The sequence below is a fragment of the Penicillium psychrosexuale genome (genome assembly GCF_028828465.1).
Source record: "Penicillium psychrosexuale strain IBT 29551 chromosome Unknown utg000002l, whole genome shotgun sequence".
NCBI classification, from domain to species: Eukaryota; Fungi; Ascomycota; class Eurotiomycetes; order Eurotiales; family Aspergillaceae; genus Penicillium; species Penicillium psychrosexuale.
The window spans coordinates 4,270,534-4,286,330 of record NW_026643187.1 but is presented as its reverse complement, the minus strand read 5'-3'; the positions used below and the strand labels follow the sequence as shown (position 1 = coordinate 4,286,330).

Below are 15,797 nucleotides of genomic sequence, written 5' to 3'. Positions count from 1 at the left end.
GGTAAGATAGCCCTTTTTACTATAGTTAAAGTACTTTATATCCTTACGCTTCTTTATTAGCCTTACTTCCGCTACTATAAGTTCTATTATATCTAGGTCCTATAATAAGGTAGCTCCTACTATATAGCCTATAATTCGCCCCCGTTTATACTAGGTAAAATGTAAGACTGCTTCTCTTATTATTTTAGGCTTATTCTATTCTTCTGCCTACTTAGTATAATATATATTATTAGTTCTATCGATAAAGCGGCTTATTATAAGTCCTTTAGGAATAGTATATAGTAGATCGGCGGCTATCTATTATAGAGTTATAGTATACTTCTAGATAGATATTTTTCCTTATATAAGTTCTTTCTAGTATTAGTAAATATTTACTAACCTTAGGTATTTAGTAAATTCCTATTCTACCTAGTCCTTAAATACCTACTATGATTCGAAATAGGTTGTTCTAATTAGTATATAAACTTATTTATATTACTCCAGACGTTTTTATATATTTACTATAAGTCGTCTAGATATATAGAGGATCTTTACTTTATCCAGAGCTATATAGCCTATAAGCTAGGCTAGCTCTAAGAAGTAGCAGTCGTAGTCGTATATCTATTATTAGGCACTATCCTTAGTAATTTCGCCTTTATAATTAGCGATACTGTATATATTGTTAATAAAACACTTATATATTTCCCTATCTATAGCCTTATTCGTAGCCTACTAGGCCTATTAGGCGGCCTACTAAGCAGCCTACTAGGCCTATTAGGCAGCCTACTAAGCAGCCTACTAGGTAGCCTATTAGACTATTTTGTAGGTAGCTTATTATACAGCCTATTCCTTAGTATACTAGGCAATTAGCTGTATAGTCTCTTCCTATACTTCTAGGGCCCTTTAGGCCTTTTAGGTAGTAGAAATAACAGCGGGGTAGACTAGTATATTAGTTATTATAGGATTCCTATATATCTAAATATAGATATCACATTCTATCTCAGTTAGGAGGTTAAGGGCTTTATTAATACTATCTAGAAGGTTAGCATAGATTTCGGCTAAAGTAGGGGCTTTAGAGACTTATATAGATATATTTATTAGGGGTTAGAGCTTTTTATTACTTAGAGGGTAGAAATTAACTGGTTTCTATTCCTCTTATTAGGTTAGGAAGCTACCCTTTTATAGTGGTAGCGCCTAGATATAGATCTGGCTAGATAGCTAGGTATTAGATAATAGGCTGCCGCTTAGGATCCCCCTAGGTTATATAACCTAGTTTATAATAATATATACTCTAACAGCGTATGGTCTAGCTATATATAGTATTCCCCCCCCTCCCGCTATATAAGGGGAGGAGGGATTAGGTTATATGTAGCCGTTATACACCTTAGTATTAGTTAGGGGGTATGTATCTATAGATACCTTTATAGCCTTAGAATCTAATATTAGCTAATAATAGTCAGTTTACCGACCATTCTCTTACTATTCTCTGGTACTAGCTATAGTAATATAGCCCTAACGCCCTCTTTATCTTATAAGGGTTCGGGAGGGTATATAGGAGAAGCAATAGGATAAGAATCTACAATACCTAGCATTTAGGTCTACTAGATTATATATCGGGATGGTATAAGAGGGACTGATCTTACCTTAGCTGTACAGCCGCGGTTACTATCTTACACCTCCCTAGGCTAACGTAGGAGTTAGCTTAAACTAATATACTACTAGATATAATACAGAGAGGATCGTATAGTTTCTATTAGGTTAGGTAAGCTAATAACTAAGTACAATCTAGTATAGGAGTTAGGAGTACCTAAGTATATAGAATGGTCTATATAGGACCGCACAGGCACGTAATGGTCATATAACGAGGCACGTGCTTATATATGATCACATGACAGGGGTCTAGGATCACAATATCACTATCTCTATTTCCTAATCCTCTATTATATATAGCATTCCCTTAGGTATTCTATACCTAGGGGTCTTATAGATTAAGACTTCTCCTAGGCTATTACTTTTCCTAGGTCTATATTATCCTCTAATTCTTCGAGTTTAGTTATATACAACTAGCTATAGGTCTAGTTAGTTATAGTAACAGTACTTATAGCTATATTCGCCTTTTTCTTTAGGTATTCGAACATTATATACCCCTTCTCCTTATAGTAGAAGTATCGACCCTCCTTTATAAGAGTCTCTTACTCTATAGCTAATAGGCTAGACGATAAGGTAGCCCCTTTATACTTTATATATAGGATAAAACTAGACTAGTTAGTAGTAGTCCTAGCTCTACTTCTAAATATAGTTATTATATAGGTATATATAGTACCCTTTACTTCCTATTAGAGACTAATCTTATAGGATATACTCTAATAACTTTAGGTAAAGGTATCGAAAGGAACCGTTTCCTAATTAATAGCCTATATAACTTAGCTCTATAATAGATATAGAAGTTTTAAATATAGGTTATACTTATAGTTTTCTTTAATAACCGTAGCTTCCTCTATAAGTTATATAAATTTAGCTAAAAAGTCGGTAAAATCCTCCTTAGGTTTTATCTTAAGTTTATAGTAGGCTGTATATACTTCTATATAACGATTCGGGTTTATAAAGATAGTATAGAGGTAGATAATAATATCTTCTATATCGATATATAGGTTATTAGAGGTTACACTTATTCGTAGGGTAATATATAGCTATACTTTACCTTTATATTAGCTTTATATATATAGCTTCTAGTAAACTAGTAGTAGGTAGTAATCGGTATTTACTTTAAGTTTCTATCTAATAACTATTTCTTATATTTCGAAATAGACTTCCTTTCTATCCTTTAGTATTAGTATATTAGGTATCTTTATAGATCTCTAGCCAGTAACTCCTATAATCGGTATATTACTTTAAGCCTAGTTTATTTCGCTCTAAGTAAGAATAAGGTAGTAGGTAAGGTTATTATACTTATATATAGTAATATCTCTATAAGTAGTAGCCTTATTATATTCTTCTATAGCTTAGTTATATTCTATTATAAGGCAATTCCTTTCTATATAGAATCGATTATATTCCTCTATAATTCATTTAATAGCTTCTTCGGACTTTCTATTCTCTATAATTAGGATTTAGATTTTATCTTATATTATCTAGTTATTATCTTTAACTATTTAGAACCAATTAGCTAGCTTAACAAATCGTTCCTTACTAGGAGTTATATATATAATCTCTTAGATAGAAGGAGTCGAAGGACCCTCCTCAGGACTATTATATTTAATACTTTTAATTAGGTCCTATATTCTAGTAGGAGTCGGGGTTTTAAGGTTTATAGCTTCTTCTATAAGACAATCCGGCACTACAGGTTATTTTCCCTTACCGATCGCAGCGATCTATTATAGTAGAACTATAGCTAGTCCTATTCTAGTTAGTTTTAGGATAGGTAGGGTAAAACCGGACTAGGACTAATTATAATGATTATCTATACAGTTATACGGCTTCGAAAGTTTGGGTTTAGGGTGATACTTGATATTATATTATATACCAGGTTCTCTTTAACAAAAGAAGTACATTCTAATCAAATATCAAGTATAAAGAAAAAAGGAAAAGAAAATAAAACGTAAAATAACAAACAGGTCCTTATACCCCTTCGGGGGCAAAGCCCTATCCTCGCTTAGCCATAAAGGAAGGTACGATTGCTTGCGCAAACGACCAACGGTACGATCCCAAACGGGAAGGTACGAGTTCTACACGTGCTAATCGTGACAGGTGCTTTATTAGTATCAGCTTGGGTATATAATGAGTCAGAAGTGGTGGCCTAGGGAGTCCATTATGTATAATCACATTTTCGGTGCTAGAGTGTAACTATAAAGCTATGTTAAATCTTCTATTTGAAGTGATATTATCTTTTATTTATAAAATTAAACCACGCTTTTTATGTGAGTAGCATTATGTAGCTAAACTATATTTGACATGGATATTATCAATTGCCGAGGTAACCACGAAAATATATACCTTCCTCTGTTGCTACTTAGCTGGGCTGTAATAACATATTCTTTATTTAGTAGATCTAAATGTAGTATATATTCAAGTGATAATAGAAATAACGAATTAAATGAGATAGAGAATAAAACCAGAAAGGCCGTTAGGCTGCTCTAGACTTTTCGATTAAACGCTGTGATCGTCTAAGCTTTGGCGGAGTAACTTGAAGGGTTTCTTCTGACGTGGTATTCTCGTTTGTGGACCAAGTGTATCTGCTTTCTAAGACCTGTTAAAAAAAGCTCTTTATATGACTCTAGCTTCAGCTTACCGGTGGGAGACTTCTGAAACGGGTTAGCCCCCGTGTCGTAGTAATAGGCTTGTAAATCAAAAATGCCTGTAATATCCAGAGTTTCATCCACTAGGCATGGATTGCTTGTAGGTGATTGCCCGAAGACCTGAAGGCTTTTATGGTCTTCGTAGGCTAGTATTGCATTCGGTAATGGGATGAACGGGAAAGAGATAGCCTGGCTTCTACCATTGGTATAAAAGCTAGAATAGTCTTTGCTGGCCTCGTTCAGATCTATTGCATTTCCACCTAAAGGAAAAGGAGAAGGAGGATAGAGCTCTGGTGTCATTATACTCCAGGTGTTAAGGGTATAGCCCAAAGGACTCAAATCAAAGTATTGAGGCCCTTGAGTGTAAGGAGGAACAGAAAGAGAGGGATCAAAGCTCGATTTAAAGAAATCATTCTGGTGCCCATAAGTTCTGGTGCCGGTGTCGTAGTCTCTGTGATAACCGTCGCTTTCCTTAGGAACTGCGATATGATTGGGAACTGAACCTAAAGGAAAGGCCGGTGATTGCATGTTGTTGGTGCCACGCCAGTCATTACGGTCAAAGACACGGTTGTTATAATGGCTCTTATTGATAACCGCGATTGGGTTATAATTGGAGCTACGGTAATCGGCTAGGTGAATCGCGTTGTAGATCATACATTCTGTAGAACAATAAGGTTCTAGAACTTAGGTTATTAAGATATATCTGTAGAGGATTGATCCCTATACCTCGGCTTTCCAGTGTCATGCTTGTTTGAGAATGCATAGGGAAAAAATCAATTGAATTGAACTCTTGATGGCTGGAAATCATGTGCAGAAAGCCTATATTTATATGACTCTCAGGGTCATTTGCGCCTTGCTAACGAGATAGTAAGGCAGACACCTTCTAGTAAGCGTTAAACTAAAACGGCAAGAACTGTTAAGGGACCGCTTGCCAATCGTTTTATCTATGATAAGGTAGGCTTGAAATCATAAAGCCTTACTTCTATTCTAGGTAAATACAGCCCTGCTCTCTGCGCGTATCCTAAGTACTAGTCGTTTTGTGAGATAAGATAGAAGGTAAAACGACTAGATTCTATCTGTAGCCCTAGGGCTCTGATTCGTTGTTGTTAGAGGTGGTGAAAGAGCCATGGCCTCAGTTTAAACGGGGAACTTGTTCTCCTAATCGGTATGGGCATATATTGTCTGCCTTGGGGTAGTGTATGATAGCGCTATATCCTAGTCTTATGCTATTATGGTTCGAGGCCTAATCCTACAATGCCGCTGGAACTATTACGAACGTATCTTATCTAATGGTTCCCCGAGGCTGACTCCACTAACGCTGACCCTTAGGCATATAAAGCGCCTCCTTTCCCCCGCTGGTGATATTTTCTTAGATTATCCTTTCCCCTTATCCGACCGGCTTATTTCCTCCCCTATCTTAAAGATCCTAAATGGCAAGCCCTTCTGATACGATTGTTATCGATGACGACGAGGAGATTCATAGGCTCGAGCCAGGTAGTTTATGCCCTCGAAGGGGCCTACGCCGTGATTACAGATACTGGGACTTTGAGAGTATGATCGTTGAATTAAATGCTGATAAGGCGGATACAATACCCTTACGCAAATGCAAAAGAACCGAAATAAAGGAGCTATTAATGGTACCAATTCCCCCTGATTACAGTATCTTCTTCTTTCTGAACTAACAATTGCTAGGATAACGCTTTTGAAGAGCTCCGAAAGGCAGTTGACTGTGATATTCAACTATTACAAGATGTACTTTACCTCGAGAGGGAAGCGCACAAACATACCTAAAGGGCGCTTTCCTAGGAAAGGGAAAGGCCTAAACTAGAGTGTAAGATCTGCTATATGTAGCCAGATCACTGGGTGACTATTCTTTGTGGATATATGGTTTGCGAGTCATGCGCAGGAAATCTTGAAACGCCGAAGATGTGTCCTTTTTGTCGAGTACCATTCACAGGATATGTTAGATGCTACCCTTTTGCAGGGTAAGATATGTATGCGGTATCAGATAGAAGTTGCGATATTATATTTGTGCTTAGTCCTTTTCAAGTTGATATTCTTATCTCCAAATTTTAGACGTTGTTTCGAGTATTATTAAGCATACCTATTCTATCGTGAAAAACTCAATTATATTACTAAGCGGTATAGAATAACGATCACGATGTACTAAATTCATATATTTCGATACCTCTTCTATACTAAGACCAGAGAATCTGAACGAAAGCTCGTAAGGGAGTCATGTAGAAACCGAGTAATGCTTACTCGGTCTTGATCTTGTTAACTCTATGGGCCTCTGCTGGCTCACTAGGAGGTATACTGGCCCATGCGTTTGGATAGTCGTATTCTTTATATATATTCGAGAGGGCGAGTATGAATGGTTTTATTTCTGGTTCTCCGGTTTGGTGAGTGTTCTTTAGCACGAAGATGATCGTTTTCCATTTTTTAATAAAGCACTGCCACTGGATTTGACCGAGACCTAGGTCTAAATCGTTGGCAATGTTTCTGTCTATTAGGCGGATATTGATTCTGTTAAGCTCCCTGATGGCGTCTCTTGCTGCTTTAGGTGGAATTTGGTTTTCTGTGATTGGGTTGTAAAAGCCGATAAATGGATTGTTAACTAAAGTAAGATACAGAGTATATAGATATGGAGTCGCTTTATGGTGTGCCTCTAGATGATATTGAGATAGTTTTGGTTTATTAAGTCTCTGTGGGCGACCTATTATGTGGTTAAAGCTAACGTCAATGATCGTAGTGAAGAAGACTTACCTTTGGAAACTTTAACTGCTTTAGCCTTTTTATCGGCGTTCCGAATCTGGTCCTGATAGAGACCTGCTAGCATTTTGCCGAGGTTTGTAGGAAGGCTTTTCGATATACCCGGTGTATTGAGAAGAGTTGAAAACGGCAGTATTAACTTTAACTGTTATGCGAGGTATATAAAAACCGTGGTTGACCACGGTTTTGAGACCATGGTTTCGCAAATCGTGAGACTCTTCCTTGGTGGTCGCCTATATGATGAGCCTGTTGTGCATATATTTTTGCACTGTGGATATTGAACGGGTATTAGAAGAAAGAACCTTCGGGCCGGCGCGATCGCTGTATTGACCCTCTTAGCTGAGCTAGCACATCATTGGGCCATGAGCCCGATCTGGAAACAGTTGGGCTCTTGGCATTTGCACGCAATGACCCGAATGTATTAAGTTGGCCTTTATTTGGAACTTTGAGTTTGCTCTGAAGTATGGTAATATTATTATTTTCGGGCATTGATAATAAAGCGGGTATTGATAATAAAGCGCTGCAGTGAGTTATATCCGGTGGACGGTTTTACCGTGTTTTTGGCGCAACGTACCGATAGAGCCTAACTATTTCCCCTACCAGCGCCAGTTATCGTTAACGCAGTCAATATCTTAAGTTAGGGTTCTATAATCAAGTCGATGGATTCATCTCTTATATAAAGCAGGTAATCATATATGCTCGATGAAAGTTCGGTGGGTGTTGCCTAGGTGAGCAGGAGAGGATTTCATGGGCTGACTGCACAGACTGCTCGTCTAGGTATTGGCGACTTTAATCGGAAAGCCGGTGGGATATGTGGTGGTTTCGGACGTCACGAAGGCGGTGGGGGGTGGCATGGGAAGGCACGGCTATATGCCTGGTAAGCCTAAGCAAAGCACCATAGGATTTATTGTCATGTGGATATGAGGGGTAGGTCACGCGGTGCGGGGTCTTGGTAGGTGCCAGGTGGTTTCAAACGTTATGTGATCTTTTACCTAATATCGTCTGGCTGCCCAGAAATCTTTTGCCCCTCCTAAGTTTAACTCACAGCGATGTGATAATAGCTTTCGAATTTCCGGTCCCTAAAATGTACGTCTATATCCTGCAACTGATGGTTATTTACTTATGATATATAAAGCACCTATTTGTGATCAAATTCTTCGGTATTTGATGGAAACCCGACTATTACCTGCTCTAGCCGAGGAGATCAGAAAATAAATAAAGGCCTTGCTATCACCAGTAACAGTGGTCCACGAAGACGATAGTGGAAACAAAAAGTATGGTGGGGATGCTCTTTCGGAATTGATTTCTCGGATTAAAATTGAATTAAACATTGACGAGGTATGTACGGTTCGCGAGTCTTCTTGTTCCTTTGTTGGGGGGGATAGACGGGATGTTTAATAAGTACTGATTCTTTTCATCTTTTTAGATATGGGAAGGGCGTTTAAGATATTGGTCCAAGTCCACAAAATTAGTGAATCACCCAAAGCAAGGATACCTTATACTACTATCTGATGAAATCAATGTGATCCCCGGGGGGTTGTTAGAGGTAGGACGTTACATACGAGTCGATAACGAGCCAGTCTTGGGTGCGGGTGCTACTGGATTGTTTCTTGTACCTAACTAATATCTGAGCGCCGAGTAATTTGGGCGCGTTACTCCCAGAAATTTCATTGGTAATCTGTCCCATAAATGTAATAATTCTCTGTATTATACAAATTAAATTCTGTATGTAATAGGAATGGAGACCGAAGTCTTATTACCGAAAAATATAGTTGGACCACGGTCCTAAGCGAATGGATGGGGCGGCTGTCCTGCTAAAAGACGGCTTGGAGGTTGCTGGGGTATCTTTGTGGCCGGGTTGAACTCATCGATACGGAAATCATAGAGCTGGTCTAGGTCTACCGGCGGTAGTACGCTATGCGGGCCCGCTAAAGGCATGCTCGAAACTGGGTTGAACTCATCGACACGGAAATCATAGAGCTGGTCTAGGTCTACCGGCGGTAGCACGCTATGCGGGCCCGCTAAAGGCATGCTCGAAACTGGGTTGAACTCATCGATACGGAAATCATAGAGCTGGTCCAGGTCTACCGGCGGTAGCACGCTATGCGGGCCCGCTAAAGGCATGCTCGAAACTGGGTTGAACTCATCGATATGGAAATCATAGAGCTGGTCCAGGTCTACCGGCGGTAGCACGCTATGCGGGCCCGCTAAAGGCATGCTCGAAACTGGGTTGAACTCATCGATACGGAAATCATAGAGCTGGTCCAGGTCTACCGGCGGTAGCACGCTATGCGGGCTTACTAAAGGCGTACTCGAAACTGGGTTGAACTCATCGATACGGAAATCATAGAGCTGATCCAGGTCTACCGGCGGTAGCGCGCTATGTGGGCTTGACGAAGAACCATCTAAACCTTGCTGCGGAAGGTTGAGCCTCCTCTCAAATACATCTTCCTGTCTCTAGTGAACTGAAGGTGATAGGTCAGAGATACTCGGTATTGACGTATCGAAGGGATGGTATGATATCGTAGTGTCATTAGTGATAAGATTGCGTTCGCGCGCGAAGTCTATCGGAGATTTCGATACCTGACAATGGCTTAAGGGCCCCTCATTGTACCTGCTATCCGCTGTGGGTGAAGTCTTAGGACTAGAATATGCTTGACTGGGTGATGTGTCACTTGTATCTGTGAACTGAAGATTTGCGGCGGAAGCCAGCATTTGCCGCGCGCCTTTTTCAAGATAGTGCGATTGTAATTGTGATTGATAATCCCTTGGAATTTCTCGAGAGCGGCAATTATGTACTCCGAATGATCCTTTCTCTACTAGACCATGAATCCCACTAAATATCCTAGAATCTACTGTCAGTCTGCCAGGTGTATTGGTATCGAATGTAGACCTAGAAATCAATAGCCCATCCTCCTGGCCAGGATCCCCTGAAAACAAAGATTTAGAACAATCTCTATTTTCAGTCGATTGGAGAAGGCCTTGAGCGATCTGTTCAGAAACACAATTGTTATAAGCTGGAAATGTTAGCTAAATATTTACGATTGAGAGACGATTTTTTAGGCCATACCTTCTGGCTGGGGTGAAAAAGTAGCGGGATTCCCTTCTACAAAAGGCTGATTGTGTTGGGGCCCTGATTCCAAATAGGCCACCGGAGAAGATGATTGTCTACGTATATCTCTTGATATAGAGAATCTTGGCAGGTCATTCCCTGGAGTGGGATGCTCGGAAGGTATGCTATCCGACGTTGGGAAATTGCTGGTCTGGTATCTTTCGCTAATATTTGTATCTCTGATCTCCTCAGTTGATCTGACTGTAGCGTTGATAAGTAGACTTTCCATTAAGGTCGATGCGCTCGTCTGGTTTTCGTCGATGTAGCTTAGTGATTCTGAAGGTATAGGTGACTGGAGTGCTGATAAAGAAGCGGTAGTGCTCAACGAATGCGGTGAATCTGTGAAAATGTCGTGATCAATCGTTAGTACAGATATTCTTAGGAAGGTAATGAAAATTGAGGCTATTTTTACCTTCCGATGAAGAAGGTGGACTGCCACAGTGCCGTTTTGACGAAGTGTCAGATGTCTCCGCCATTCGTCTTTTGCTGCCATCGAGAAACTGGTTAAGACTAATAAGGTCAAGGTTTTGGTAATCGGAAAATGGATGACCCAAAACTTCACAAATATGCTCTAGGCTGAAGCGATGATATCAGCCAATGCGCTACATCTCGAGCAGGTGACTTACGGCACTTTGTAATTGAAAATCTTTCTTATTATGGAAGGAATTGCAAAGGGCATTGATGTTTTCGAAGGCTTGTTAGGGTAAAAGTCTTTCTTCAGCCCTTTCGCGAAGGTATCTGGCTTGATGGAAGAATGTATTCGAGTGAAGAAGTCAACTTGCCGTTCAACTTTAAGATCATTCTGAGTTAGCCTTGCTACCATGATTCCTGAAAGGGCCTTATACCGGTGTAGAAAATATCCTAACTCTTTGAACCCCATGTAGTCCGAGATAGATGGTAAATAGCTTCATTGACCCATTTTGTACCATGAATGAGGGTTCTGAACCGTTGCGAGCCTGCGTCAGACCTATAAACGGATCGCATGATGTTATACACGGTTTCGCTTTGTATAACAGTTCTCGCAACAGTATATATGGAACAGAAGACAAGCTCTCGAAAATATGTGAATGACCGATTTTTTTTTGCCGAACTTGTTGTACTAATAGACTTGCTGTAATCCGATAAGGCTAATACCAGAGGAGCAGACGATGGCTTGGATGAAGAAATGCTCTCTGATGGAGCTAGGCTAGATATCAAGTGATGAACAATCTCCTTTTTTTGAATATCGTCGGAAAATAACAAAACTTTCTAACTACCAGATTGTGGGAGGCATTTAAACTTGGAATAAAGCTCCGGTAGATCTTTAGTATTATCTACTGTCGAGGCTCTACCCTTTGTAGTGGACTTGCCGCTAACTTGTTCCTTGGGTTTCCAAAATTCAATTTGTAAGTTGTTACTGCAGGTTTCGTCTAGATACGGTTGATTGTGAGCGGTATTAGTAGCATAAATACTCGAACTACCAGTGTAACGATCGGGGGTCTGGCAAATATCGCATAACTTGGTCTGCTCGTCTGTCCGGTGCTGACTATTTTGAGAATCCAGATAGGAGGGGGTATCACGTGTGGCTTCTAAATAAATGACGCGTAACTTAAGATGCTTGATATAAGTAGGGGTATTACCCTGATATTGTAAAAATCGTGCGGAACCTATTAGGACGCACTGAGTAGTAAAGGGAAAGGAAGCTTTGTGCGATTCATGGATCGTTAAGCGGGGAAAGAGGGTCTGTGCGCCGTGCGCCGTGCTTAGCTGTAGGTTGACCACATTTAAAGGCTCTACCACCCGCCTTTACTCACGCTTCGATCTATACGTAAGTAGTTAGATTTCTTTTTCACTACTATCTTTTGATATATCCACGGATTATCATTCTAATCCCTATGATTGCTGGTGTGCGAGTGGAAAGCAGAGCAGTCCGCCCTGGCTTTGAAAAACTGCACTGGTAGAAGAGTTTAATACGATATTTTCAGATGAGATTCTTGGTTTCACCACTCGCCAGTCAAATACTACATATCTGGCCTTGAGAGAAAGTCCATTTTGGGATGAACGCATTGCGGGTATCTGAAATTGGTTAGTCCTTATGATATGTATTATGACGTGTCACTATATCCTAAGTTTACAAATGTGCCACTCAGACGCATTATCTCCCCTGTCTAGACCTACGAGGACCTCCGCTGTAGCCGCCTTGAAATTCAAAAGTAGCAATGATTAACGTCTTCTTTTCCTGTGATTATAATTTCAAATATTTGCATCGACCTAATAATAGTCACTAATGAGCTAGAGAGCTTCTATCTTGCTCAATCACTTTTCGCAAAGCTTACATAATATCAAGTCTGCTAGAAGGAACTTGGAGCTGCCTATCAAAGGTCTACACAATCATGAGACCGTCTTTAAATCCTATTCCGACAATATGTAACCTTTCTAAGAAGTCATTGCGCTTTTAAATATTACCGAAATTTGGAGGCGGAAGTTATAATGGCTAGAGTACAATAGCCTAAAGCATAAGCTGACTAGCTTGTTAGGGAGGTATCAAATAAATTGATCGCTATACCTATTATCACTTAAGGCAAAAAATTACCTTTACACAATATCTTTCATTATTGTGAGCCCGCCCCCGAAGTCCTAAAGACACACGTTACGGCTGTCATTGTTTCCCCTTACCAGTTAACTCCTGTATGAGATATCCAATATGTGCACTATGGTTCACGCTCCTACCAAATACAAATGTGGCTATAGAAAGGATATAAGCTCAGTGGAGCCATGCGATGACCCCGACTGCGGTATTATCACGAAGGAAAAATGGCTTGGGCTTAAAATAAACCGTTAGCAAAACTGTCCCGACTGCCCTGTAGGTAGCCAATTCTCTCTATACCAATACATACGCTTACCCCAGTCAGAGGAGCTCCTGAGGACGAGAAGCTGAAATAACTTCGACGAAATGGTCACTCGGCTAAAATCCAAGCATTATCTTACTAGTATACGGCTAGGCCAGCGCTTACCTTTGGAAATTGCCCTTGTTTTGTATTTAAAATAACTGCAATCAAACCAAGTGTCGATCTAGTTTCTGATATCACTGAGAGTTAATGTTTTTCACTTTAAGTTAAAAAACTGGTTAGTGTCGATTTTAGTATGTATTGACGGAAAAACGGTGGTAAGGCGAATGTATATGTGGCAGAAAAATCTCAATCAATTCTCTAACTCTCTAAAAATGACAATAGTCCGGAAAACATGATAATCTGATGGATAACTTAGTAATCAAACAAACAAAACAAAATGAAAGGATGTTTTTTGGGCGAAAAAACTGCGGGACTGGTTTTTCGGGAGAAAAACTATCTGAGTTGGTTTTTCTGCAGAACAAACCAGCCTGGTCAGTCACGTGACCTAACTGTATCAGGGATGAAAAATGACAGTATTTATCCTAGATTCTGATATGTATCAATGAATTAAGGGTGTGAAAGCTGAGCCTCGTTTCTCCCCTTGATTGGCAATCTCTATTATTTCGGCCCTACTCAAGAGAAACAGCACTAAACCTAATTAGATGGTCTAATATTAGCACGGGCCCTCTGCCTCTAGCTAGGGGTAAATGATAGTCATATGATCTTAGATATAGAAAGACTACTTGGTCTAATCCTCTCCCAGGTCAACTTCGGACCACTTGAGCTAAATTCATAATGGACCAATACCCCATAATTCTTTGACCAGAGGGTGGCTCTTGTATTATAGCTACTGGGGCTATAGGGATCATTTGTCAAAATTCCTGTCTTCCCGACCAAGTTATTAAAGCCCCTCTCAGATATGACCTTTGCAATTGTGATACAGAAACTAGGGCTACAATTCTGTATAACTAGGAGTATGCTCAGTTATGTTTTGAGCGTGAAAAGTCTATCTACCGAGCTTTACTAAAGAATGATAATATACTCGATTTTATCACGATTACGGATGCGTCTATCCACCTCCCCTTCTTGCGACTCGGCAATCTACGCGAATATCTTGAACTCTATAACGAAAAAGTCGAAACCGAAACTCGAGAGCGGTGGGTTGAAATGGCCGTGAGTGCTATATCCTCACTTCATAGTATTGGTGTTATTTATGCCGATATTAGCGCCTGGAACTTCCTTGTGGCTGGCGACTTATCGATAAAACTTTGTGATTTCTCTGGTTCTTCGATCGGCGACTAGCTTCCCCTTGTAGAGGAAGAAGATCGATACTGTACGATACCTGACTCCCCGAGGTCTCAGGCGACTGACATTTTTGCTCTTGGGTGTCTTATTTTTGAGATTACTACGGGTGTTCGCCCTTATAATGAGATCCCCGACGATGAATTTGAAAGGATAGAGTATCTTTACTCTATCGGGCAGTATCTATGTCTTAGAGGGAATCACTACGAGGTGATTATTCACAAATGCTGGATATTACAATATAAGGATATTGGGCAGCTCTAATATGATTTGGAAGAAAGACCATAGAAAATACTGTGCTAGGAATCTAGAGTTCTTATGGCCGTCGCCCCCGCTATTCTCTTTGTAGCTGGCGCACTTTTTATCTCTCGGTGTGGTAAACTGTGGAGCCTGTTGTATGAATGAGTGAATTCTTCTCTTGAGGCTCCCCAACTTCGCCTACAAACGACTTTATCTTAATTGTTGGAGATTATGAAATTGTGTATTTTTAGTGAAACTGAAAAGAACCTTCGCAGAAACTATACATTGGGCCGCAGACCGTCTATGGCAATTTGCCTTATCTAGAAATTTAGTTCCTTTTCAATTAGCACAGAACAGACTCCTCGCCAATGGAGTTTATGATTCCGATGAAAGCTGTTACGTCCGTCTGGCTGTTGTCCTTTTTAGAAGCTGTGAATTTTTTGTCCCTGAAGCTAAAGTTTTGGTGAATACGGATAGGTGATAGATCTCTACCTGCAATTTCTGGGGTCTTGGAGAATGTAGGCAATGCTGTACTATGGAAAGGTTATAGAGAAAGTAGGTAGTCTAATGCAGCTTGCGAGCGCCATTCGGTACTAGTATTGATATATAATTCGTTTCACCCACAGGACTAGTATCTAGTCCTCATTTTCATTATCACCTAAATATTAGATACTAGGCTTAGTCGATATGGACTTTCCAGAAGAGCGTGTATTATATTAATATGACCCTCGACTCAAACACTATACCCCTAACAGTCTTCGCGCTCTGAAAGAGACGTTGCTTTCGGGCCAAGGTGAAAAAAGAACTACTTTTCTGAAAAGCATTATGGTATACCGTGTGGACCCAAAACCATTCCTGGAGTATCTATTGAAAGATCATGAGTATTACAAATCCATCGCTAAGATCAATTTGTACAACGCTGCGCTCTTCTTAAATCGACTAGGAGTTATGGATTGGTTGACAAGTCATTTTATGGAGACGCGTGATCTTCGCTATGCCGTTAAACAAATCGCAAAATACCAAAATAGAGAAAGTACAAGAATGTTCCTCGAAGCAATGGATAGACTTGACTCAGATTTAAAGGTTCCTACGTTCCTACTCTTATTATAGATCTTTTGAATCTGACTGTTCAGTCCGCATCCTTTTAGATCCAAGTACTTCGAAGCGAGGAAACGGGCTAAGTTGAATGCGAAAAGTTGGCAATTGAGAAACTCGAAATTATGTTCA

General features: G+C 40.1%; 3 protein-coding genes across 3 annotated transcripts; 2 read left to right on the top strand and 1 right to left on the bottom strand.

The window, feature by feature from the left end:
* Positions 1 to 5,704: 5,704 nt before the first annotated feature.
* N7518_002770 (uncharacterized protein) lies at positions 5,705 to 6,065 on the top strand (the record flags this gene model as incomplete). Its single annotated transcript, XM_057183698.1, has 2 exons — positions 5,705 to 5,911; positions 5,967 to 6,065. 2 exons carry the CDS (start codon positions 5,705 to 5,707, stop codon positions 6,063 to 6,065), a joined length of 306 nt encoding a protein of 101 aa, XP_057045148.1.
* A 2,220-nt stretch (positions 6,066 to 8,285) lies between these two features.
* Positions 8,286 to 8,670, top strand: N7518_002769 (uncharacterized protein; the record flags this gene model as incomplete). The annotated part of the gene is made up of 2 exons (XM_057183697.1): positions 8,286 to 8,384; positions 8,473 to 8,670. Coding segments are annotated over 2 exons (297 nt in total), but the record flags the coding sequence as incomplete, so codon positions are not given.
* A 161-nt stretch (positions 8,671 to 8,831) lies between these two features.
* N7518_002768 (uncharacterized protein) lies at positions 8,832 to 9,761 on the bottom strand (the record flags this gene model as incomplete). Its single annotated transcript, XM_057183696.1, has 2 exons — positions 8,832 to 9,426; positions 9,661 to 9,761. The coding sequence occupies 2 exons, from the start codon at positions 9,759 to 9,761 to the stop codon at positions 8,832 to 8,834; spliced, it is 696 nt and encodes a 231-aa protein (XP_057045146.1).
* Between the last annotated feature and the right edge of the window lie 6,036 nt (positions 9,762 to 15,797).